Genomic DNA, 24,367 nt, shown 5'->3' on the forward strand with positions numbered 1-24,367 from the left:
GAGCTCGCCTCAGTGTGGCCTCGACAGAAGTGCGTGTAGAGTAGAGGTGGGAATCATCAGAGGCCTCACGATACAATATTGTCATGATACTTGTCATGATACAGTATTATTGCGATTTTAAATATATTGCGGTATTCTGCGATATATTGTAATTTATTACCTTTTTCCAACTTCAAATTATGTCTCCAAACGAAAACTTTGGCAACATCTGTTTTAACTAAAAATAAACATTTCTCAGTTTGTTAATCTTACTTCAGTTTTATTGCTGCAGTGCAAAATGGGATTGTCAAGCAGACAAACAGACCAACACTTTCATGAAAACCTGTCATAAATGTTGTATTCACCTGGCAAACTCAATTTTGTATTACAGTCTAATCTAGTCCACCATAATTAAATGTAAACAAGTATGCACTTCTGTGCTACTACACGTATTTTGAACAATGCAGCTTAACCTTCTTCTGTGCTACTACACGTATTTTGAACAATGCAGCTTAAATTTTTTTAAAATTGAATTTTAAATTTTGTTTAATTTAATTGTTTAATTTTTTTTGAAATGTGGATTTTAATCTAGTAAATCGGCCAGAGGGCGCTCTTGCGCTGAAACTCCCAAATGTGCCCAAAGAAACCCAGGAAATGCCTGGAGCTGAGGATAAACAGAGGATTTAACTGCTTTCATTGATTCAGTGACTAATAAACACACGACTATGACAATATATGGTTTATCTGAGTTTCTCCTTATTATAATAAAGTATACAATAATGCAATGCTAATCAACATAGCCTTTTATCACTGCTTTCAAAGAATACTATGAAATATGTTGTGTGCCTTATTCTGTGTAAGAAGCCATGTCATCTCAAAGAAGGATTTATTTAAAACACTTGACTGATGTTTGAAGTGAGTTTGGAGTTTTAAACGTTATTAAAGTGGCGCTTTCAAAAATGCACATGCTTTCAGATGGAACAGCATTTACTACACAGACGTAGTTCACTGAGAATCACACTCATGACAATCGCATTTGATTAATCGTGCAGTGTTAGTGCAGACCCTTCAGCAATTGGGGCATTCGAAAGTAAATTACTGTTCAATTTAAATTAAATAAAACATAGTCTTACATCCAATTTAAATGTGGACGGGGCTTTCCTGATAGCTTTCTATGATGCCGCCATCTTTATTTTACTAACTTACTGCATGCAGAAGGTGACCCAGCTGACCTCACCAGAAAAAAAACTCAAAACCACCATCTAGTGGGCTGTAAAGAAATTGATGTTATTATTCTATCAAATAGTATAATAAAAGATCGATACTGGCGTCCGTGTATCAATACAGTATTGCAAATAAAAATATCGCAATACTATGCTGCATCAATCCACCCCCCCCCCCCCCCACGCCCTAGTATATGGGGGGGTGCATAACGGTCGGGAAAAATATCCATATTTCATGAGCACCCTTCTGAAATCTAAAATGATAAATAGGACACCCTACAGCAGGGATAGGCAATTCCACAGTGCCACAGTAAATCCATTGTAACTGATGGTGATTTGTAGTTTGAAAACCCTTCTGACTGTCTCGTTGCGCACAGTGTTTTTGCTGTTTGTCAGTGCTTTCATCTGGCTTTAACTAGTTTAAATCACCGAGTCATTTGTGTTCTTCGCTGAGTTTCAAGCGCTTCACACTCGATCTCACAGCGCTGCTTATAGTATCAGGTGACTGGTAATAGTATATAAAAAAGTAGAGCTTGCGCCGCGTGTCCATTTGTACTTTGATCCGAGCAGATAAACGGTTTGTGTGTCGCGCTTCAAATGAGTCGCGCTGTTTCATTCTGCTTTTGGTGCATAAACATTATATCGAGCATTTATCAAAATCTTTATATCGTTTTATAGAGGAAAATTATATCGCGATCATTATCGATATTATATTGTGATATGAGAAAAAATTACAGGCAAAATATTTTTACCTTGTATAACAAGAAAAAGTGCGGGATTGGACAAAGACCTGAAAAGTATTTTTTATTGTGTCATTGTTTTTCTCAAAAAGTGCAAACGTGCCAGCCTGTATGAATTAAATAAAATAACAAATTGTGTGTTTGAGTAGGTCAGTGGTTCCCAAACTTTTTTTAACGTGTCTGTCTGTTTTAGTTAGTTTTTGTAAAAATTTTTGTGTTTGTTTAGTTTATTTTTTTTAAAGTCTCTTATGCTCAACAAGGCTACATTTATTTAGTCAAAAAGTCTCTTAGACTGTAATATTGTGAAATTTTCAATTTACATTATCTGTTTGAATGTTTTAACATGTACAGGTTGCTATATTCCCGTGATCAAAGCTGAATTTTCAGCATCATTACTCCAGTCTATGTACTAATATGCTGATGTGCTGCTCAATATTTTTGAGGAAACTGTTTTGTCACAATTCTCTTATGGACATTTGAAATGGTCCTTTGTGTCAGAGCACTGGAGTTTGACAGAAATAAATGGGGCATCAGTTTACTGTCATGGATTTGTCTTGCGTCGCGCCACACCACATCCACAATAGCACATCTGCTTTTGTCTGGTGTAGACACGTTGTTTTGGTGTTTGTGAATCTTAAGTATATTCATAATCTGCTTTACGTCTACCTGGCACTGGAAGTCCTTTCACTATCTTGTAACTTTCATGCTTGGAGCAGAGCCATGCCTAGTTCATTTATATTTCTACATGGCTCCCTGCAGTACCACTCTTAATTATTCAATCGCGGCATCTAGTGGTCTGTTATTGATACAACCACAACTGCTTCAACTGATAACAGAGCGCTGGGTACTGTGAGTCATATTGAGGTCATTAAAATATGTCAGATTAATATTTTGCGTTCAATTTTTACTTATCAGACAAGTGGCTGCATGATAAGCGGGAAAATTACACAGTGTAGTCTTTATCACCCTGCAGAGGTTTCTTTTGCAAAATAATCTGCTGACTGTACACGATCCCTCAGCCTTGGAAACCACTGGAGTAGGAGATTTGTGCTCTATTAGTCTGGTCTGTTATGATGCTCTGTGTTTGATCACAAATGCCTGTGTAGTACAGCGTTGCACACAGAGAACAAAAATGTTCAGCCTCGACTCTTTATTGTCATTGTGTTAAAATTTGCAAAGCATACCAAATTTAACAAAACAATAAATGCTAAATTTGAATTCATGAATATATAACTGTATCCACGGTATAGCAAAATCCATATCATGGAATAACATACTGGTAGTCACTTTCATACCGGTATAGTTTCCACCCCTAGCAGAAACCATATGGCCCCACAGGGCTCCAGACTAATATTTGAGAGCAGTGGCAGGAATAAGTTATGTTGTTGATGTGATGGGGAGAGGATTTGGTTTGGCTGGGGGTATTCAAAATAAAGATCATTTAATCATAAAATTATTATTGTTTTGCATTAATAATTGCAGTTACTAATAACATTTCATGTTCATTTCTTGTTTATCGTTTATACAGATTTGACAGTAAACACTAAGCTTGAGTTAAGATGCATACAAAATTAACTTTTATTAACAAAATAAGTAACAGGTTCAAAATCTGCATTTTATATACAGAAAATGTATATATTCCACTCTTATTAAATGTACCATTATTTTTTTAGCATATGGAACTGACAAAGTTCAGTGATTATGTGTGATTTAGTAGCAAATTGAAGAAAGGTTTGTGAACTTTCCTTCTTCATACACAAAAAAAGTGTAAAATTCTGACAAAATCTGATTTCTTGATGATTTTATATTTTATTATAGTGATTTTATAATTTCAAAATATAGAGAAAAAGCATAAATGAATGACTAATAAGCCAATAAGTGCTGCTCTGATGCTGTCTACTGGTTAAAATTGTGATCTGATGTATTTTTAAAATTTTACACTAGTGTTTGTTTACCACAAAGTATATTTAGTTCATACCATTAAAAATAACATTCAAATTGGATCATTTTAGAGCTTTAAAGTGCTGGAAACTGTTGTGTGAAATGCTTGAAAGTCACTGAAAAGTGCTTGAATTTCTCTCTCAAAAGGTTGTACAAACCCTGACATTTCTGTAATACATTCTAGTGTTGGGCGATATGGTCATTTTTCAAATCGTCATATCGTCAGTCCGTGAGATCGACGATACACGATATTATCGTGCATGGGTGGAGCAAGAGAGAGACTCTTTGTTCTTGTCATAGCATAACTGTTTGGTGTTTTAAACTGCACAGGTGCGTGAGAGAGAGCCTATGGAATCACCAATAATCTAAAAAATATACTTTCAAACATACTGATAAACTAAAGTTAAATATAAAAATACTGTATTTAAAACAGCTAGTTCATATATAGTCGGATGCAACTGTCATATCGCGCGTCCTGTGACAAATTTGCCGCATCTGCGGACGGAAGTTATCAGTCTAAATGTTCTGCAAAATCAGTCAATGGTGAAAATCTATAGTAGATTTCATTTAAAGTCCATCAGTTTAACACCAATATTGGACATAAACGAACACGTTAAATATAACGTATTCAAAACAGGTAAGTTCATATATTTGGAGTAAAGTTTAATTGAACTGAGGCATCAGTAATACAGCGCTCGGGACCGCGCGCCTCATGACGAGCCCGACGCACCGCCACAGGAATGAGATGCATTCTAACATAACTGTGGTATTAAACTCAGTTAGTGAGGGCTTGTTTAAAGTGCGCCTCATATATAGGACGAGTGAGGGCTATAAGACATTGCAATGAAATACCTTATATCTGCAGACGATGTACGTCTGTTTGTGGATGGAGACTCCTTCACCGGCTACAGGCTCTAATCCTCAATTGCGCGTGCAGAATGCGGTGCTGAAGTGAAATAGCTGGGCAGTTTGATAGACGAATTATAATAGGCCGCTTAATAAAAATAATAATTATTATTATCATTTAATACATTAATAGGAGAATGAGCCTAATATTGTCTGACTATCGACAGAGACATCTGCTATCGTCGATACACCGTACTATCATCTATCAGCACAGCCCTAATACATTCGACTATTTCTAACACAACACCATGGTTACAGTTAACGTTACCGCTTCTGGTTTCTTGACGTATTTCAGCACTGTTTATAACATAGATTTCTGTGCAGAATTTGAATGCTTCTCAGTAAATCTTGCAGCAACCTTGTAATTGTGCAGTGAATTCAAACACTTCTCAGTGGATCTCGCACCACTGTTGCATCTGTGCAGTAACAGTGTCGCAAAATCAACTTTGGCTCCTGAGTAAAGCTGTTCTGAGTTTGGACAAGTTTTTTTGTGTCGCGGTCCGAGCTGAGAAACGGTCTGTTGCATTTGAGAGACATCAAACAGCAAAAGAAACAAAAGCAAGACTAAACCGAGCTACATTTCATCTGCGCAGCACGGTTTAGTTTTGCTTTCGTTTCCCGTTTGATGTATCTCACATGCAACAGAAAAGGCAGCGCTTATGAGTTGGGCAATGCGGGGGTCGCGCCAGTGTGACCGCTCACAAAAATAACTCTCACCTGCAGAAAAAATGGTCACAATCTGGAGCCCTGCCCTAGAAATTTGGGCTGGGCGATATATCGAATGCTATTGTCAGGCGCATTTCTTCAGTAAAGCCGGTTCCCTGATTACCGCTAAATCGCCATCACCTGCTTTCAAATGGAGCGGCATTTAATAGACAGAGCCGTAGAATACTGACAAGCTACGCAATATCGCGTTCATTATCACAGATGAATCGCCTTCGATAATCGCCTTCGCATGCGATATATGGCCCAGCCCTACTAGAAATGTAAGCACACTTCAGGATATTTTGGCTTGTCCTGTGTGTTGTTTGAATGAGTTGCAGGGGTGACCTCACATCACAGGGTCTATATTTCTCTTTCTCTCTGTAGTGTATGCACCCAGATGAGTTCTCTGAAACCGAAATTTGGCACCGATTGATTTAACGTGAATCAGTACTCTGTAGTACCGACGCAATTGGATTGGTACCCATAAAGTACCGAGTTCAGTACCCAACCCTAGTTAAGACTCTCTCTTCTCTCTTCTCTGCTCTTCAAACACACACAAAACCATAACATAGTGTTTCTTGAGTAACGAAAAAGCTGTACTTAATTCAAACATCAGTTCTTTATTTACCCTTGCATTGCAAACAAGCAGAGATCAAGACACTTCATTGTGAATGGAGGCGGGTGGAGTTTGAGGATCCAATGGCCCTATGAGGTTTAGTCACAAGCTCTTTTGAATGCTTTTCATTGGTTAAACATTTGTAAAACAGAAATAAAGGTGACCGATAGCATTGATTTAAAATAACAATAATAATAACAAAATATTATAGAGAGAGAAAGTTTTGAGAAAATTTTCCACGGCACACCTGACAGTGATTGGAGAAACACTGATTTAATGTATGGATGAATAAATCTGTTAAGTTATAAAAATTATCAAAAAGTTTTGATTAAAGCTACTGTTTAAATGTTTATATTTCATCAACAGATTGTTTCCACTCAAAAGAGTTCTTTTAAAAAGTTGACATTAAAAACTGCCATATGTGCAATTTAAACATTTGTACAATGCAGTTTTTATTTTAGTGTTAATTATTATTTAGATTTGATTAATTAATTGATTATTAATTAACATTTATTTTCCATTTTGGTTTTCAGCCAAATGCATTTTGAGTTTTTGGTTTCAATCCAAAATGTTCAGTTTGGTGCATCAATAGTTTATAGAAATATATTACTTAAAAAAAATCCTCCTTAAAGTGTCCACCTAATATTACAAAATGATGTAGAACATTGTAAATTAGGGATGTAACGATTCGCTCAACTAACGATTCGATTCACGATTTTGATTTTAACGATTCGATTTGATTCACTTTTTTTTATTTTTTTTATTTTTTTACAAAATTCTGAATTAAATGTGTCCTTTTATCATTGCTTGGACAAATGCTGGATGCTTCTTTGTGAAATTGAAATATAACACTATAATAATATACTAATATAGCATATTATTGCTCTTTTGTTGGTTATGATTGCTTCTATTGTCCTCATTTGTAAGTTGCTTTGGATAAAAGCATCTGCTTAATGACAAATATAATGTAAATGTAAATTACAAAACTAAATTGAAATTTTAAAACAAGCCCCAAATCAAATAAATAACACAAATAAAAGGAATCTCTTCATATACACAAAATAAGGCTTTGTCTGTGCTCTTTCCATTTAAAATTAGAGGCAACCACTGCATTTCAATCATGATCCAAAAAAGATGCTGCATTCATCAGTTTTTAATCTAAATTAGATTGTATAATTTCGAACTTTGAAGCAAAAACAGAATGGATTGACTTCAGTTTTGTGAAATTATACATAAATATCTGCATGGAACAGAAACTGCAGACAAGCTGAACGAGACACAGATTCACTTTCTGGCCTAGGAGTATTTCCTTGGTTTCCGCTGTAAACACAGCAGCGCTGCACTTATGAACTTAAATATGCGTTTCACAACCGCTAATATTTAGATCACTTCTCAAAAGAATAAAACAAAGTTATGTAAATAACAAAATGCAGGTATTAGCCATTTGCAATCCATTTCGATCATTAAACAGTGCCACAAACGTTGTAAAAACACTTAAGCCTGGAACACACCAAGCCGATGCCGACGAACTAGTGGCAATGAAAGCAGACTGCAGGGTCGGCTCACGTCGGCAGCGTCTGGGTTCAGATTTGCCCTGACACACCAAGCTGATTCTCGACACCCGACGGCCAACTAGCATGTCCGTTCTGCGCCTGCGTAGGAAATACCTTTCCGTACCAGCAGGTGGTAGTAGTCTTGGCAGTAGTTACTCAAAGCGGGAAACCGGAAGAAGCTAGGATACAAAACATATACAAAGAAAAAGCATATCAGAGTCTCACTATCCACAGACGGCTACAGGGATACAAAACATATATCTGACACGTTGCATCTTTTTTTAAATAATCACGAATGATAATCACGAGAATTAATCACGAGAAATGCAAACAAATGAGAAAAGCAAGTATGTCCCCGTTGACTTCGTTGTTTACTTGCTTCGTCACTTCCCGTTTTTTTTTTTTCTAGCGTGCTGGTTCGCTGGTTGAACAGCCAATCAGAATGATCAGATGGCCCGACTGGCTGACAAGCCCCGATGCCGATTCAACATGTCGAGTCGGCCATTACAAAGCCGACGAGGACCAATTTCAGCCGACAGTGCGGAACACACTGAGAAGATTTAGTCGGCTTGGTGTGTTCCAGGCTTTAAGTGCCTTAATATATTTAAAACAGTAATATTAAAAGATCAAATTCAGTAATCACTAGATATTAATGATGCATAGTTTACATAGGCAAGCAGATGAGGTCAGAATATGAACGCAAGCCGCTTAATGGTTCTGTGTTTTCCTTATAATGGTTTTCTATGGGGTGAAACTTTGCACATTGTGTTTATATTCTGGGTTCATATGCTTTCCTGTACAAAATATACATAATCAATAAGGAGTTTATTGAATTTCAACTTTTAATATCTGCATTTTACTACATTACTACTTAATGCAAACTGCGTAAAAATAACTGGCGGTCAGTGGAGCAAAGCTTTGTTTTGCCCTCCATGTGGGTTAGGAACATGAGTGTGTGACGTCACGTGAAAACTATCAATTGTAAATGTATGCAGATTGTCAGAGACCTTAAATGTTGAAAGCAATATCTTTAATATTTTTAAATGTCATGTGTTATGATATGCTAAAATCTATCTAAAATTTTGTATGGCATGTATCACATTCACACCAAAGGACCATGAACTAGTGATATGTCCATGAACTGTCAAATGTTGACTCCTGTAGTTGATGTGGTCAGTGCGGAGATGAAGGTGAAAGCTCATTTTTAGTTCATGTCATTAATGTATATATTAAAGATTGAGGCTTTTTATTTGTTTATCTTTTTCAGTTCTACAAACATGTCGTCCAAAGTGTGGAGAAATTCATTCAGAAGGTCAGTTGTTATTGTCTTGCAGATGCAATGCAAATTTGGAAGTTTGGAAATGCCTAGAGGGAGCTCAAGTGTTCCTAAACTGTATTTATATGTTCATATGTAAAGTCCTTCTTGTAGAATAAAGATACTTAATAGCATTAAGACTTTTACCTTCTAATGCATGAATTATTTAATCATTAATGAAAATATCTTAATATAACTTCCTTTTGTACAATTTTATAGTATTATTGTGCAGCAACATTGTCACCATTCGGTGAAATTCACCTTTTGGATCCTGAATGTTACTAAATCTTACTTACTCAAGACTACCAAAGACTTTTATCTAATGAGATATGTTAAATATGCTTTATGTGAAAATGCTTTTTGCACAGCCGGTTGCATGCTAATCGCAGTGTGAACACAGGCACTGTGTCTTAAACATGTTTTTATAAAGGACTACAGAGCTTCACTAAAAGTGCTTCGAAACCCAGAGCTCAATGTGGTTTACCCTTGCTGTGATGATACGAAGCTGATCGTTGTAAATTTATAATGCATGGAAAATCACTGGCTGTCAAGTTTACTTTCAAAAAATTATATATTATGTGGTGATTTGAACCCGGGAACCCACACACTTTTTCATCATTCATTATTTCTCTTTCTTTTGTGTGTGTAGTGCAAGCCTGAGTACAAAGTCCCTGGTCTGTATGTCGTCGACTCCATTGTACGGCAGTCTCGTCACCAGTTTGGGCAAGAGAAAGATGTTTTCGCTCCACGCTTTAGTAAGAACATCATTACAACGTTCCAAAACCTCTACCGTTGTCCAGCTGATGACAAGGTGCGTTTGTTTCTCATGCCCCTGTAATCAAATAGTAAAGGTCTTGTCTAGACACTGGTTTTCCTTTTGCTTATTTTCCATTTTCAATGTTGCCTTGCAGAGTAAGATTGTCCGAGTACTAAATCTATGGCAGAAAAACAATGTCTTTAAGAGTGACATTGTCCAGCCTCTGCTGGATATGGCAGCAGGGCTCCCACCTCCCAGCTTTACGCCTGTCTCTGCCAGCAGTGCCGTACCCGTCAACAGCACTACACCCGGTAAGTTACACACTCATAATGCATCTACTGTGAAACAATACACTGTTGTGGCAACATGTTTTATAATAAGAGGAAGCAATTACACCAACCGAAGTCAATATGCAGGGCCAGATTAAGACCTATAATGCCCCCCATCACCACTCACTGGCCTACTCTTCTGCCCCTTAATAATTAAAAAAGTGATTAAACAAAATGTAAAACCCACACTCATTTTGACCTGTTTAACCGATGCAAGTTAGAACAGCCTGAACTGCAACCGGTGACAAACAATAACAGTATACTCAAAGATTTTTGCTGCTTGCTCAAATTACTTTGTTTAAATGTTTTGAAGCAACACAGTTCTTGAACATTTCACTTGAACATGCCACTAATTAATATTATGTTACATCCACTTAAAATTTGTACAGCAGAAGTTAACTTAATAATTTTGTGTTGCAACTACATGAATAATTTTTGTTGACATAACTAACTGGGCAGTGGGTCTGTAGTTCCCGGCATGCTTTGCATGGGACATGCCAGTACTGAGACAACTCACAGTTACTCACTTACTCATCCTGTTCATCATTGTACGTAATTATAATAAACAAAATTGTCTTTAGCATATTGCATGTGCTATTGCAACTATGTATGACATAGAAACTTACATTTGATAAGTTGATTCAGCAATGCATTATTTGTTTAAATTTTTCATTTATATTTTTTCTTTTTCTTTTTGAGTACAGTGAAATTATCAAATAACTATGGCCAAATGTCAAAAAGCAAAAAAACATTTTGCCTTTGGCATTCTCAGAGCTGCATTCCTCATTGCGTGGGAAGTTCAACGTAACATAAGTTAATGTGTCAAATGTGCGAATCATAATGTGACTTTGTGAAACAGACTAACTTAAAAAGTCTTCTTTTTCGTAATTAAAATCCCTTTTTATCTTGACTGAGGGGCAGGATAGTCTGGGTGATGCCTGGCTGTATGCTTGTGTGTCTGTCTGTCTGTCTGCCTGTCTGTGCAGAATACTGCTTTTTCAGTATATGTCAACCCCTTAATCAGTCACATAAATTTGCCCTGTTACTCTGATTGAAAGTTCTGATTGAACATCATCTAGTTTATGCTGACACCTTGAGGGCAAAATTGAATATGACAACTTGTTTAAAAGTCTGTCATATCCATTTCTGCTTGTTTCTACACAAATATTTTTAAACACACTAAAACATTCTTAAATCTGTACTCCTGTTCCCTTGGAACACCGGCAACTCCAGCCACCCCAGCCAACATAGTGCAGAGTCTCCCAGACTGGGCGTCTCAGATCTCCAACACAGACACGGTGGCTGCAGTCGCCCAGATCTTACAGAGTCCACAAGGCCAGCAGGTTAGATTCCTCCACTACTGAAAACACTGTACTCTCTGCACAGCTCATTTCTGACTGGTTTGTATGTGTGTGTTTCTAGTTGCAGCAGCTGGTTCAGAGCCTGCAGATGCAGCAGCAGAAACCTCAGCCCTCTCTGCTGCAGGCGCTGGATGCAGGTTTGGTGGTGCAGCTGCAGGCCCTGACTGCACAGCTCACTGCAGCCGCAGCAGCCAACACACTCAACCCGCTGGAACAGAGAGTTAACTCATTTAACAAGGTGAGAGACCTTTTTGGAGCACTGCTGAAATGGTTTAATCCTTGATTTAATCCTTGATTAACACATTATTTTTCTCTTGTGTTGTAGAAGCTGTTGGGTCAGTTCGATTTTGGGAATGACTCGGAGCACAATGAGGATTCTAAGAAAGATGCTACAACATCTCAGTTGTATGTTTTTTGTATGCTAGTTTCAAGAAAAGCTGTTCCCTGTTTTGTTATTTTTAAGTAATGTTCTTACTGTTCCTCTCAGACCTGTGGTGCCAGAGTCCATCAATAGCTCAATATTTCATCAACTGGCCGAGCATCTTCAGCAGCAAAACCTCGAGCAGTTTCAGAAACAGCTAATGGAGCACCAGCATCATCAACAGAAGGTACATAGAACTGTGATATTGTTTTTCTTTTTTTTTTTCTTTGCATAATGTGTTAGAACTCTCATGTCTTTCTCTACCTTGATATTTATTAATGTACCTGATTTTTGACAGTCTATGACCATGGAGGGCCAGGATGACATCTTTGGTCCTGAAAATTCTGCCCCTCCTGGCCAGAGCAGCGCCCCACCACAGCTCCCAGAACAAGAAGCAAAAATAGACGACTCCATTGATAACCAGCAACAGGTATGATCAAAGATCAAACTTTAGTTTGGAGGAGAAGCCTATGTAGAAGTCATGTATTGGCAATAGTTTGAAGGTGGTGTGTCACTAGCTGACTTGCAGAAATCGCTGCCTTCTGTTGGATGTCTGTACTATTTAATAGCTGCTTTTCCACTGTTGGGCCAATGCGAGCCAGGGCTAACAACGATCCAGGCGGGGCCAATAGCCTTGGACCTCAAGCTGCATTTCCATTGTCGGACCAGGGGTACTCTAAAACCTGCCCTTAACACGCAATGATTTACTATCAGTCGCAGCTGCTCCATTAATTTGTGATGACAAAAAATGCAAACAACTCCATTGGGGCTTTTAAGTCCAAATGCGTATACATATAACACGATAGACAGGGTTTCCACAGGTCCTTAAATCAAATCTCTTTAGAAAGAATTGGCATTTATATTTATTTTCCAAAATGCATGTAATCTGAGGAGGTTTAAGCACTGTCTGCTGTCTCACTGTGCTGTTATCCTCTCACCCAGAGCAACAGAGGGCGCTCACAGACAGAAAATATGTTATGAGTTACACAGAAAATATGAAATTTATGACATGCAGATGCAAAAGTCTAGTATCAACAAAGATGCAGAGAAGAGACAGAAAAAATATGACACCAAATAAATACATGATTATAATCATATATGATTTATCTTAAGTTATTCATGCTGTCTCTTGTATTGTCATAAGCATAACGTGTATTTATAATGGCAGTGGTTAGCATACATAGCCTTTAGCATTGTGTATAATGAATTTCTGCCTCATACGGTGATCCGAATTTCCATCAGGTCACAATTGTACGTTATTTCAGACACCCGCTGATATCTGAAATGTGTTTTGCCATTAAAATGTTTTAAATGTTGATGCTAGCTGTTAGCTTCATTTGAAACATTTGAAACACTGCAATGCTGATCATCTTCTAACTCGGATAAACTCTGCCTTGGTTCATGACCATTCCTCTAGCCCTAAAATCCCTGGCCGTTAGCCCAGAGGAAGCCCTGACGAGGCACAATCAAACCCCAGAAGTGACAGTGGAAACGCCACTGGCCCTGGCGCACAGTAGCACACTCACTTTTGGCCCAACAGTGGAAACGCATCTCATAACTGAAGCTGAGTGACAGGCGGATAGTTGAAACACCAGGTTCACTTGTATATTTTGCAGGACATGGATATTGATGAGGGACAGGATACTGTAGATGAGGAGCTCTTTGAGGCTGAGGAGAAGAAAACCAGCAGCACCCGTTCAAGGACACGCTCGAGATCTCGGTCCAGGTTGGTGTAGTAATGTCGCCAAATAGTTATTGTCTTATTTCCATTTTTCATACGCAGGTAAAGAGCCTCTTTATCTCCCCAGGTCACCTAAGAGAAGGAGGTCAAGATCTCGCTCGGGGTCTCGGAAGCGCAAACACAGGAAGCGATCACGATCTCGCTCAAGGGACAGAAAGAGGAAGTCCTCACGTTCTTATTCCAGTGAGCGACAAGCGCGGGAAAGAGAAAAGGAACGGCAGAAAAAAGGGCTTCCTCCTATCCGCTCAAGAGTTCTAAGTGGTAAGATAATAGAGGTCCAGCTTTGCTTTTTGCATTTATAAGGGTTACATTTAAGAAATTACTGCTTTGCAATAGTCATGTCTGTCATGCTTCAGTTTATATGACAAATTTTCATGCTAATCAGCTGACACATAAATGTTAACTTTAATTAAAGAAAGGTTTTATAAAATGTAATTATGTTCTGTGGATGAGACAGTTAAGGTTTGTAACAATTCAGAGGGCTACAGACTGCACCTAAAACAGTCGCATTTGCAGACCTGCCAGTCTGTATGCATTTTGTGTAGCGGCTACGCATTTTGACCTCAAAGTACGCTGGTATGATTTGTCACTACGCAAAAATCTAGTGACGCCCGTCCACTCGCAGTTTTCAAAACAAGCAACAGAAAAAGATGAAGAGTTCAACCAATCAGAGTGGGGTTTTTTTTGTTTGTTTTGCATTTAAATCATTTCTGCATTTTATTTCTCTCCTAGTAGCCTATAGTTTATATTTTGAGTTCAAAGCGGCTCGCGCTCGCCCCTTAGATGCTATGACCGAAAGGCTGCATGTGAGGCTGACAGAGATGCACTGTTTAATGTGTTTGAGATGTGCTGTTTTCCTTAATGCATAACTTACGTTTCACAGGTATCTTCTCCATCTGTTAATGTTAAAAAAGCCATGGAATTATTCCCATTTTGCTGTCAGAACTGCTTGAGCTTTTGCTTTAGTGATTCTCCGCCAAGCTCCACAGACTTTAGAACGAGCGCCGCTGCGTGCATGCGCACCAAACAGACAGAGCTCATTGAAATGGGAGCGCAATAACTAAAATATACATTTTGCTGAAATATTTGTAGTTGGACATAAATGTGACACATGTAGAATTTTAAACCTACAAGTGTATTTGTATGATAGAACTAACTGTAAAGTGTAATGGGGTAATAAAAATAGCCTTTTTACTCAATTAGTATGTGTTTTTTATTATGTTCATTTTTAGTTTAGTAACTTTTAACTTCTGCTTTAAAAAGATTATTTTTTGTTTTTAGATTGCAATGTTACAATGTTACAATATAATGTGATTTTAACTCTTTTTTGCACATAATATATGCCTACTTGCTTACATTCAGTTTATTTTTTAATCCAAATACAAAATACAGAGATTTATAGGCTACCGTATACCGCAAATCAGCCAAAAAAAAATAGAGAGATGAATTTTTGCTCATATCACCCAGCCCTATACAGAAGTATACTGTAGTTTTAATTAGAGTCACCTGGAGTTTTTTTTTTTTTCTTTTTTTAAATGGCATAAATTTTTTTACAAATAAATCACACAAATTAACTAAACAGTTACGGTAAACAGTTACGGTAAACAGTAAAAAACAGTAAACAGTAAAACAGTTTACCCCCACTCCCCACCCCCCACGCTTATGGTACTGATGGTAAAATTCCAAGGTTGGCAGGTCTGCATTTGTGACCAAAAATATTAATTTGCGAGTGATATTTTTGCTGAGATATCCACTGGCAACTATATAAATTGACATGTTGTGACTTAAAAATTTGCAGTAATGCCTTTTACCCTGCTTGTTTTGCGACCACCTTTTATGATGACATTTTAAACTGAGACTATGCGCATCAAAGTTTTAGTAGAAAAACAGTCCTCAACTCTGCTGAACACCAGCGTTGACGGCACACAGCAGGCTCCAGTTGTGGCAGCATCGACTGAAAATGACGGAGACGTGCAAAGTAAAAGTGCAGAAAAGCAGCGTCTGTTTCGTGCAGAACTTAATGTACAACAGGTAAAGCTGTCAGCTGTGTGGACATTAACAATAACAATTCTTGTTTAGAATTGATACTAATATGGCAGCTTCTTGGCCAGATCTTTAGTCTATTTGCTATGTTCTGTTAGTGCGTGACCTTCATATTATTTGTCGCACACTTGCCGTCCAATAGTCACAACAAGCTTTGTGCTGTTAAATAAAGTATCAGCTTTAAAATTCTGCCAAAATCATAACGAATTTCAAACAATAAATACAGCTTTGGTGCTCTTTAATGTGGCATGAGCGATTGCTTTAGCGCCTCAGTTCAAGCCATCTTATCTTTCTCTTTACTACTGTTGTATTATAGGATACAAAATAACTTGCTGAAATGTCTCATGTAATCGCTCATTCAGTCTTTCAAACTGCGGAAATCGTGTTGTAAACAATAACACGTAACAATCGTTTACCTCAGAATAACGAGTCGGCGTCCATAAGCCCATTAGTCTGCATTATTGCATATTCATATTTTTACTCAACCTGTTGTCTGCATGATAAGAAAGAATGCAAGGAGCTAAAAAATAAAATTCAACACTTCACATATATTTGCATGTTACGAATGAAGAAGAACAACATTTATAGCATGCATTGAGGAGGAGGAGCCCAAACTAGAGGCCTTCTCGGGTCCTAAAATCTGTACCCAACCCGAATCACTTCTTACTAAGAACCCGACGTGCATTATTATTTTATTTTTTGAAAGAAAACCTGACCTGAGACAGATCAGATGAAATTAGACCCAAATCCGACCCGACTGTATTTGTTTTCAAACCCGACTGAACCCGAATGTAAACAGCATTTATCAATAAAGAAAAATCCTGGTGTCCTGCTGAGTGATTTGGCCGCTTCTCCTTAACTTTGATTTATTTAATTTGTTATTACTGCATATTGTTGCCTGCCTGATGGATACAAGTTATTTCTGAGTTTGGCTTTTAACGGTCACCAGTGGATTGGAAAAATAAACATGATAGCTCGATAAAAATTAAATTGAAAGCCTAATAAATCATGGATTCACTAGTGTTGTCTGCTCTGCAATGCTATTTACCTCATCTCCAGCGAAGGTATTCTGCACACATAAAAGAAAAGCCCTGCGCTGCATGAACACGAATCGTAATGAAGCGAGTGGCTTTTCCTAATGGATCTCATATCTATAAGATGGATTTCTGTGTTTTATTTTTCTACGTGCGTTTCTCAAAAATGCACTTAACACCAACACAAGTACGTTAAAGGGGTCTGGTCTTATCGGTCCATTTGGAAAAAGCACATTTGTTTTAAATTACCCGAGGCAACTTATACCAAACCTGACCCGTGTCTGACGCACTAGTCAAAGTTTTGGACCCAGGTTGGACCTCGGGTTTTCTGATCTAAGTGGACCCATGAAGACCTCTAGCCCAAACTACACTCAAAGGTCAAGTGATGTTGACGTAGTTATTGTCCATGATATTGACACATTCTGTGTAATAATTCCTACTTTAAATGAAGTTTAGTTCCCAGGACATCTACAAGATGAATTAAAATGCTGATGCTGTAAAAGGAGGGGTGACAAACACATGACAATGTCATGTGAATATTAAAATGTTAATGTTTAAGTGTTTAAAAAAAAAAAAAAAAAAAAACGTTTATTCTGTGGAACATAAAAAAAATAATTTGGCACCTATTTTTGTTTCTTATAGGAGCCAATGGCTCCTTAAGTGAAATATTTTTTTCCCTCCTCTGTGGAGCACTGATTCATGTTCATATGAGTGGGAAAATCACAAACCTCCATATTTACTGACTGACTATTGCTTTGGTCTGTGAGCTTAAAGAGATATTTCTCCCAAAAATGATAAAGCATTACATGCGTGTCAGTTGTTCTGTCAGGTCAGTTGACAGAACTATTACTTGCACTTTGAAGAATATCTTCTTCACAACTATTTATTTATTTATACGTGCACGCACACACACACACACAACTATGAAGGATAAAGTAGCATGTCAGTTACCTCTTGTTTCTTTCTGCCTCTTTCAGTTTGCAGCACTACTCTGTGGGTCGGCCAAGTGGACAAGAAGGCCACCCAACAGGATCTTACTAACCTCTTCGAAGAGTTTGGCCAGATTGAATCTATCAATGTAAGTTGAGTTTCTGAAAACTTCAGCACTTTAAATTAGTTTACTTTTTAATTAGATTAGTTACGCCATCTAGCCAAGAGGCATTTTTGGAGTATCCAGATATTTTTGGCTGAAGTTTAATTAGGAATACCCTAAAACGGGAAGTATTTTAGGACAGCTCAGTAGGTTTGCAGGTGTTCTGTTTTTAATAGAGTTGGTGAACCTGGGAACTAAAGCTTTTACTGCATTATTCTGAATGTAATGTGTTTTTCCCTAGATGATTCCTCCCAGAGGCTGTGCTTACATCTGTATGGTTCATCGTCAGGATGCATACCGCTCCCTTCAGAAACTGAGCACAGGCTCCTACAAAATCGGTTCAAAGGTCATCAAAGTATGTGTGAAGAATAATCAACTGACTTAAAAAATTAATTGTGATGAATTGTAATTTTTTTTTGGGAGGGTTATATGTCTTACATGTTGCATTGCTTGCAGATTGCTTGGGCCCTCAATAAAGGGGTGAAACAGGAGTATAAGCAGTTCTGGGATGTGGACCTTGGGGTGACTTATATCCCATGGGAGAAGGTCAAACTGGATGACCTGGATGACTTTGCAGAGGGAGGCATGATTGACCAAGAGACTGTCAACAATGGTGAGAAGATTTTTTTTGTTTGTTTAGAAGCTAAAAGTTACATATTTGATCTTCTGCACAGCTCTTTTTCCATCCTTAAAGGTATACTCCATCCAAAATGAAAATTTTGTCATTATTCACTTACCCCCATGTCGTGCAAAAACTAGAAAAAGCTTCGTTCGTCTTCGGAAAACAGCCTCCCTGTTTTCATCCAAAATATCTTAAATTGTGTTCCGAAGACGAACAAAGCTTTTACGGGTTTGGAACGACATGGGGGTAAGTGCTTAATGACAAAATTTTCATTTTGCGGTGGAGTAACCCTTTAACATTTTTTTTTTATGATGCAGAATGGGAATCCCAGAGAAATACTGAGACTGCTAAAGAGACTCAGAATCAGGCTGTTAAAGCTGAAACCAGTACAGCAAGCAGCACACCAAGTGAGGCCTTTACCCAGCCTGTCACTATGATGCCAATTCAGGTATGACGTTAACACTAATTCAGGCTTTAAAATACCATAACAAAGGGAGCAAAACGTGTTTAGTTTAGTTTTTTTTTTACCCTTTTATTGAATTACTAGATCACAGAGATGTGTTGTTTAGCCATTGAAGACCTATGATAACTGATGGTTGTTGGTTCAAGCCCCAGATGACGTGATACATGAGATCAGGGCTGGACTGGGACAAAAAATACTGTGAAATATTTTTACTATTTAAAATAACTTGAATATATAAAAATTGAATATATTTTAAAATGTAATTTATTCCTGCGATTTCAAAGCTGAATTTTTAGCATCATTACTCCAGTCACATGATCCTTCAGAAATCATTCAAATATTCTGATTAGCTGCTCAAAAAAAAAAAAAAAAAAAAAAAAAAAAAAAAAAATTATAAAAAAATAATTGTTGAAAACAGCTGAGTAGATTTTTTTCAGGCTTCTTTGATGAATAAAAAAGTTCAGAAGAGCAGCGTTTATCTGAAATATAATTTTTTTGTAACATTATAAATGTCTTCATCATTACTTTTGATCAGTTTAAAGCATCCTTGCTAAACAAAAGTATTTAGTTCTATTATTTCCCCCCCAACAAAAAATAATTATACTGACTCCAAGCTTTTGAATGGTATATGTATAATGTTACAAAAGATTTTTATTCAAGATAAATGCTGATCTTTGGATCATTCTATTGGATCTTTCTTACTGTTCAAAACATTTTGACTGGTAGTGTATGTATGTAGCCAATGTATCACACTCATATCACATCTTGTTTTGGATAAGAACAAGTTGCTTTTTTGGTTTAGATTCCAGTGGCACAGACAGTCCCTGCTGTTGGCCTTGTGCCTCCATCCTTCCCTGTCACCATGGCAATGCCTCCACCAGGCTTTGGTCCCCCACCACAATTTCTAAGGGCAGGGTTCAATGCCTCACAGCCTCCCCCAGGTGCATGGTTTAAACCTGAACATTTAAGCTTTTAACTGTTTGATGGATTAAAAAAAAAACATAAACATCAATCCTTAAATTTATCTTTCACAGGTTATATGGCCACGCCAGGAGTAGGAACATCAGCGGTTGGAACCAGTCTTGCTTCAGCTCAGACCTGTATGTTAACCAGCCTCTGAAATAAGTTATTCTTATTTTGCATAATGTTGCTTGTGAAATGTTGCCTGTCCTTAAGTTCCCATTTTCAAGCTCCTAAATGGGCCCTTACCACTCTATCTCCTTTATAGCTCTAGTGCAGCCTTCGCTGCCAACCACTCAAGAGAACAGCAAGGATTCTCCATTTGGAGTCATGATTCCTCCTGGGAGTTTTATTCCATCAGCAATGCCCGGGGCAGGAGTCTTTAACCCTGTGGGATCTCAGCATCCGCAGAGCAGCACAGACAAAATGCCTCAGTCGGCTGAAACGATGGAGACAGCTTCTGAGATAACACTACAGGGTAAATGGATTTATAAGTACATTTTACATCGTCAATACAGCAAGCAAACCACATAAAACACAAAAGAAGATTTTGATGGTTTTTGTAGCAATTCAGTGACTTGTTCATATGACTTGTGGTGCTAATCCTGGCATTGATGCATCTGCGTGCTAATCTAAACCTGGTTGCTATTGATATTTTAGAGGTTTGGTGGAGAGGAAGATTACCGTTGAGCATATTTACATTTACAACAATGTGAAGTATTTTGTGTTTATCTGTGTACTCTGGGTAATTTGTTCCCCTTTTCTTTTTTTTTTTTAGGAATGCAAAATGCTGTGCGCAGTGGAATGGGTCTGCTGGGTATGCACCCTTCTGCATCTCTAACACATCCTCTCTCTGGCCAGAGGATGGCAGGGCTGCTTCCCCTGGAACTGCGACCCAACCTGCTCCAGGGACCTGGGGGCCGCTTCCCCCTGCTCATGCAGCCAGGCCTTGCACATCAGACCAACAATGTCCTGGATGCTTCACTTCAAGCCCAAGCCCGTGTTCGGGTTCCATTCTCTCAAATGGAGCAGTTCAACCGTGCTGAAGGCACTTTTCCAAGGGCACCTAACCCCTCATCTGCTGGAGCTGACAGCCTGGCCAAGGCCGATAATGAGACACCACCCAGGTCAGATTCCCAGCAAGAAGGAGATCAGGACTATCGCTTTCCACCTCCAGAGAAGCAGAGCACGGGGTTGTTGAAGACCCCACCTTTGGAGATGCGTACTGAACCTGTGCCTGCCAGACCACCTTTATTAGAACGACCTCCAAGAACAGTCATGCAAGCTGAAGGTCGAGAAGGTAGACGAGAAAATATGTCAGGAGGTTTCAGGGCAGAAAGTCGCTGGGGACCACCCAGGGGGGACTTCGATGAGCGAGACATGAGGGGGATGTCTGCTGGACCTCCAAAGGGTTTTCAGGAGGATCGTTCCAACCCTAACTTTCAGAATCGTTTTGAGGGCCGCAGCGGAAGTTCATCAGGACCTGCTTGGAATCGTGGAACTGGGCCTTCTTTTAACACTAACATGCACCAGGACTATGATGATCGTCGCAGACCTTGGGAAAGGCAGAAGGACCGAGATGACAGGGACATAGACTTCCGGGGCGAAATGAATGGCAATCGTCATAGCCGGGAGCGAGACAGAGAACGTGAAAGGGAGAGGGACAGGAATCGGGAACGTGAATGCGGCAGAGAGCGGAATCGTGAGAGAGACCGAGAACGGGATCGTGAAAGGGACAGAGAGAGGGAGAACGAGAAGGACAAAGAGCGGGAACGGAAATGCTGGACTCCCCTTTCATCACAATTTCAACCTCAACCACTGCTTCCCAAATCTCAACCGCTGCTCCCTCTGCCGACCCCCTTGGTTGCTCTGCCTGAAGCACAAGAACAAGTGCAAATTAACTCACCATCTCTGCCGGTGCCCCAACACCAGCCTCATCCAGAACCACAACCAACAGAACCAGATGCTAAACCACAACCAGAGGTAACGCCAGAGCTACAGTCACAGCCCAAGTCACTCAGCTCCGCTGAAGAGATGGCAAGTAGTCAAGAGCAGGAGGAAACTTCACGTATCAATGGAATGGAGACCGATTCAAAACCTCAATTAAACATTTTGGAACCTGCGTCCCAGACCGCTACAGAGCCCTCTCGTAGCCCCTCTCCATCCCTTACCTCCACACCCACCTGCTTCCAGAATGAGCCCTTGAAAGGAAAGAAGACCCCAGAAATGTCTGTTTCCTCATCTGTGGATGCAGACACTGAACAGACTGGGCCAAAGGTGAACGCTGAGACTGAACCTGAGCTAGAGAAAACAGACACTGAGGAAACATAATCATCACTCAGTAGGTAAAAGATCATTTTGTATAGTCATCTCTGTAATCGTTTTGAAAGCTCTCACAGGACTCACTCAGTTCGCTAGATTATAGCAGAAATCTTAACAAATTATTCTTACCTCTCAAGCTTCAAATGTATATGCATTCTAGGCTGCTCACACTATAGGATCTAAATGGTAGGTGTGATTTTAATATTTTATTTTATTCCCTGTTTTAGTTTTTAATGCAGCCCCATTGTTTTAACTAGGTGTTTTTTCTCTCATGACACTTGCTTGGCAAAATATTATGTAGCCTAATTGTAAATGCTGGAGGAAAAGAGGTTTGACCTTCCTATGGAAGCGTGTAAGGATTCTGGCTGTTTCCTTTGGATTGATTGAATTACTTTGAAACAGAACTGGCTTGTTTTGTCTTTTCTTTATAAAACTGCAGCTGCGAAATTTGAATGAATGCTTCTGTGGTGTCTAATGCTTCTTGTCTCTAAAGCAGATTATACGTAAATCAAATACAGTGAGAAGAGTACTGCGTTTTAGTTGCTTTGAAAAGGAACCTTTACAAAAAAAAAAAAAATTAACTACGATGTATTATCCAAATATTAAATGTCTGTGAATTTTCTTCATCAAACTTCCATGGAAATACAAGAGCTCAGAAAAGGCGATCAAAGGAAATATAGATGTTGGGTGAAATCTGTTTTAGTTTCAAATAAACATGCTCTGATTGATAAAAATTCTTTAGGACTGTGTTTTGTGTCAAGAAGAGAAGCCATCTGCACACAAACCATTAAAGGCATGAGCCAAGTGATAATGGCCCAAGTGTCGTGGATGGGATGAAATGTTTTGTGAACTGATCTACATTTTGGGTGGTCACCAGATGTTTGTCTATATGCTGTTAGGTTTGCGTTTAGAACTCTGCTCTAACTCCCTTTTACACAACAGAGCAGCTATGAATGCCGCATTAAGTCTTTAATGCGTTGGAAATATGTCATGCATCAATTTTGATACAGCTCCACTTGTCTTACACACACATCAGATATATCAAGCATACACTGCCATTGTTCAGTCACACAAAACAGTTTACCCAGACATAAATGCTGTCCTCTGAACCTAATAGAATGTTAACCACCTTTATTTTCACCAAAACGGAGTTATTACAGTCTGTTGCAGTTACTTCACGGAGTCATTTATTTACAGGAATGGGGGAAAAGAAAAAATAGATAGCAAATTTATAAATGAGTTTTTTTCATTGTGAATATATTGACTAATTTAAAGTATGTGTACTTCTAAAGTTTATTGCTCCAGTTTTTTTTTTTTTTTTTTTTTTTTTTTTTTTTTGGATGTAGGCCTACTTTTATATAAAATTCTTTATAAAAAGTGGTGTCCAGTTTACTAATTACTTGAATTTTAAGAATCAGTCAGATTCAAACATCAGTGTCAATGACTCACAGATCTGAGTTGAATTAAAAACTCACTTTAAAAAATAAATAAAAATAAATTCTGTTTCACTGTGTAAATCAAAAAGAACAGATACCCATTACTAGTAGTTCCTGAGGTATCCATTTATTTAGTGACTGCTTGACATTGTCAGTGCAGTTCTGCAGTAGAATTTTTTTTTTTTTTTTTTTTTTTTTTTTTTTTTTTTTAAATATATAAAAATAATAAAAATAATTATTACAATTATTGTTAAAGCATGTACTCCACACAAAGCCCAGTTGTAAGCAAATCTCCTTTTTGTTCTCAGCCCTGGAGTAACAGGAAGGTAGGTGTCATGTTGGAATATGTACATTTTGTGCCAAGCAGCCAGAAATGCTTTAACAAAACGGTGGTAAATGGATGGCCCACACCTCAAATAGGCCTACTTCATTATGTGAACCTTAAAGGCTTAGATGAAATAAATTCTGTAATCATTTACACCCCTAATATCATCTCAAACCTACAAGACTTGCATCAAGTAAGATTTTTGACATTATTTTTGTCTAAAAATCCATGCAACCAAAATTTTCACGCTTCAAAACGATGTCGTAAAAGTAATCCATTTGATTAGAGCAGCTTAATCCAAGTCTGCTGAAGAGAAGACAAACATCACTGGTTCTTGAGTGAGCATGGCTGCACTTCCGTTCACTATATTAGATGTGCTCAAAAGATGTACATTGATCAGTGTTTATATGTGAAAAAAAAGCCCAAATTAGATATTTCCATATAAATTGATCATGTCTCTTCAGAAGATTAAATCGCTCTAT

General features: G+C 38.2%; 2 protein-coding genes across 5 annotated transcripts in view; both read left to right on the top strand.

The window, feature by feature from the left end:
- Window positions 1-22,577, top strand: part of LOC109108519 (SR-related and CTD-associated factor 8-like) — a 44,409-nt gene extending 21,832 nt beyond the window's left edge. For 2 of the 3 annotated variants that reach the window (XM_042774448.1, XM_042774449.1), the window contains 18 exons: window positions 8,931-8,975; window positions 9,628-9,789; window positions 9,890-10,046; window positions 11,280-11,407; window positions 11,487-11,663; window positions 11,751-11,830; window positions 11,913-12,033; window positions 12,145-12,276; window positions 13,463-13,572; window positions 13,655-13,848; window positions 17,642-17,742; window positions 17,999-18,112; window positions 18,214-18,370; window positions 18,697-18,827; window positions 19,645-19,783; window positions 19,877-19,942; window positions 20,071-20,280; window positions 20,581-22,577. In XM_042774448.1, coding sequence (XP_042630382.1) covers window positions 9,968-10,046; window positions 11,280-11,407; window positions 11,487-11,663; window positions 11,751-11,830; window positions 11,913-12,033; window positions 12,145-12,276; window positions 13,463-13,572; window positions 13,655-13,848; window positions 17,642-17,742; window positions 17,999-18,112; window positions 18,214-18,370; window positions 18,697-18,827; window positions 19,645-19,783; window positions 19,877-19,942; window positions 20,071-20,280; window positions 20,581-22,133 — 3,492 coding nt within the window. In that variant the 5' untranslated portion in view covers window positions 8,931-8,975; window positions 9,628-9,789; window positions 9,890-9,967 and the 3' untranslated portion in view covers window positions 22,134-22,577. The remainder of the gene's footprint in view (window positions 1-8,930; window positions 8,976-9,627; window positions 9,790-9,889; window positions 10,047-11,279; window positions 11,408-11,486; window positions 11,664-11,750; window positions 11,831-11,912; window positions 12,034-12,144; window positions 12,277-13,462; window positions 13,573-13,654; window positions 13,849-17,641; window positions 17,743-17,998; window positions 18,113-18,213; window positions 18,371-18,696; window positions 18,828-19,644; window positions 19,784-19,876; window positions 19,943-20,070; window positions 20,281-20,580) is intronic. The other variant, XM_042774447.1, reaches the window with a different exon arrangement.
- LOC109104292 (rho guanine nucleotide exchange factor TIAM2-like) overlaps window positions 22,015-24,367 on the top strand; it is a 99,947-nt gene continuing 97,594 nt past the window's right edge. The window contains exon 1 of one of the 2 annotated variants that reach the window (XM_042774445.1): window positions 22,015-22,147. The gene's annotated coding sequence lies outside the window, so the exon portion shown is untranslated. The remainder of the gene's footprint in view (window positions 22,148-24,367) is intronic. The other variant, XM_042774443.1, reaches the window with a different exon arrangement.

This window comes from Cyprinus carpio, chromosome A17 (genome assembly GCF_018340385.1).
Source record: "Cyprinus carpio isolate SPL01 chromosome A17, ASM1834038v1, whole genome shotgun sequence".
In the NCBI taxonomy this organism is placed as follows: Eukaryota; Metazoa; Chordata; class Actinopteri; order Cypriniformes; family Cyprinidae; genus Cyprinus; species Cyprinus carpio.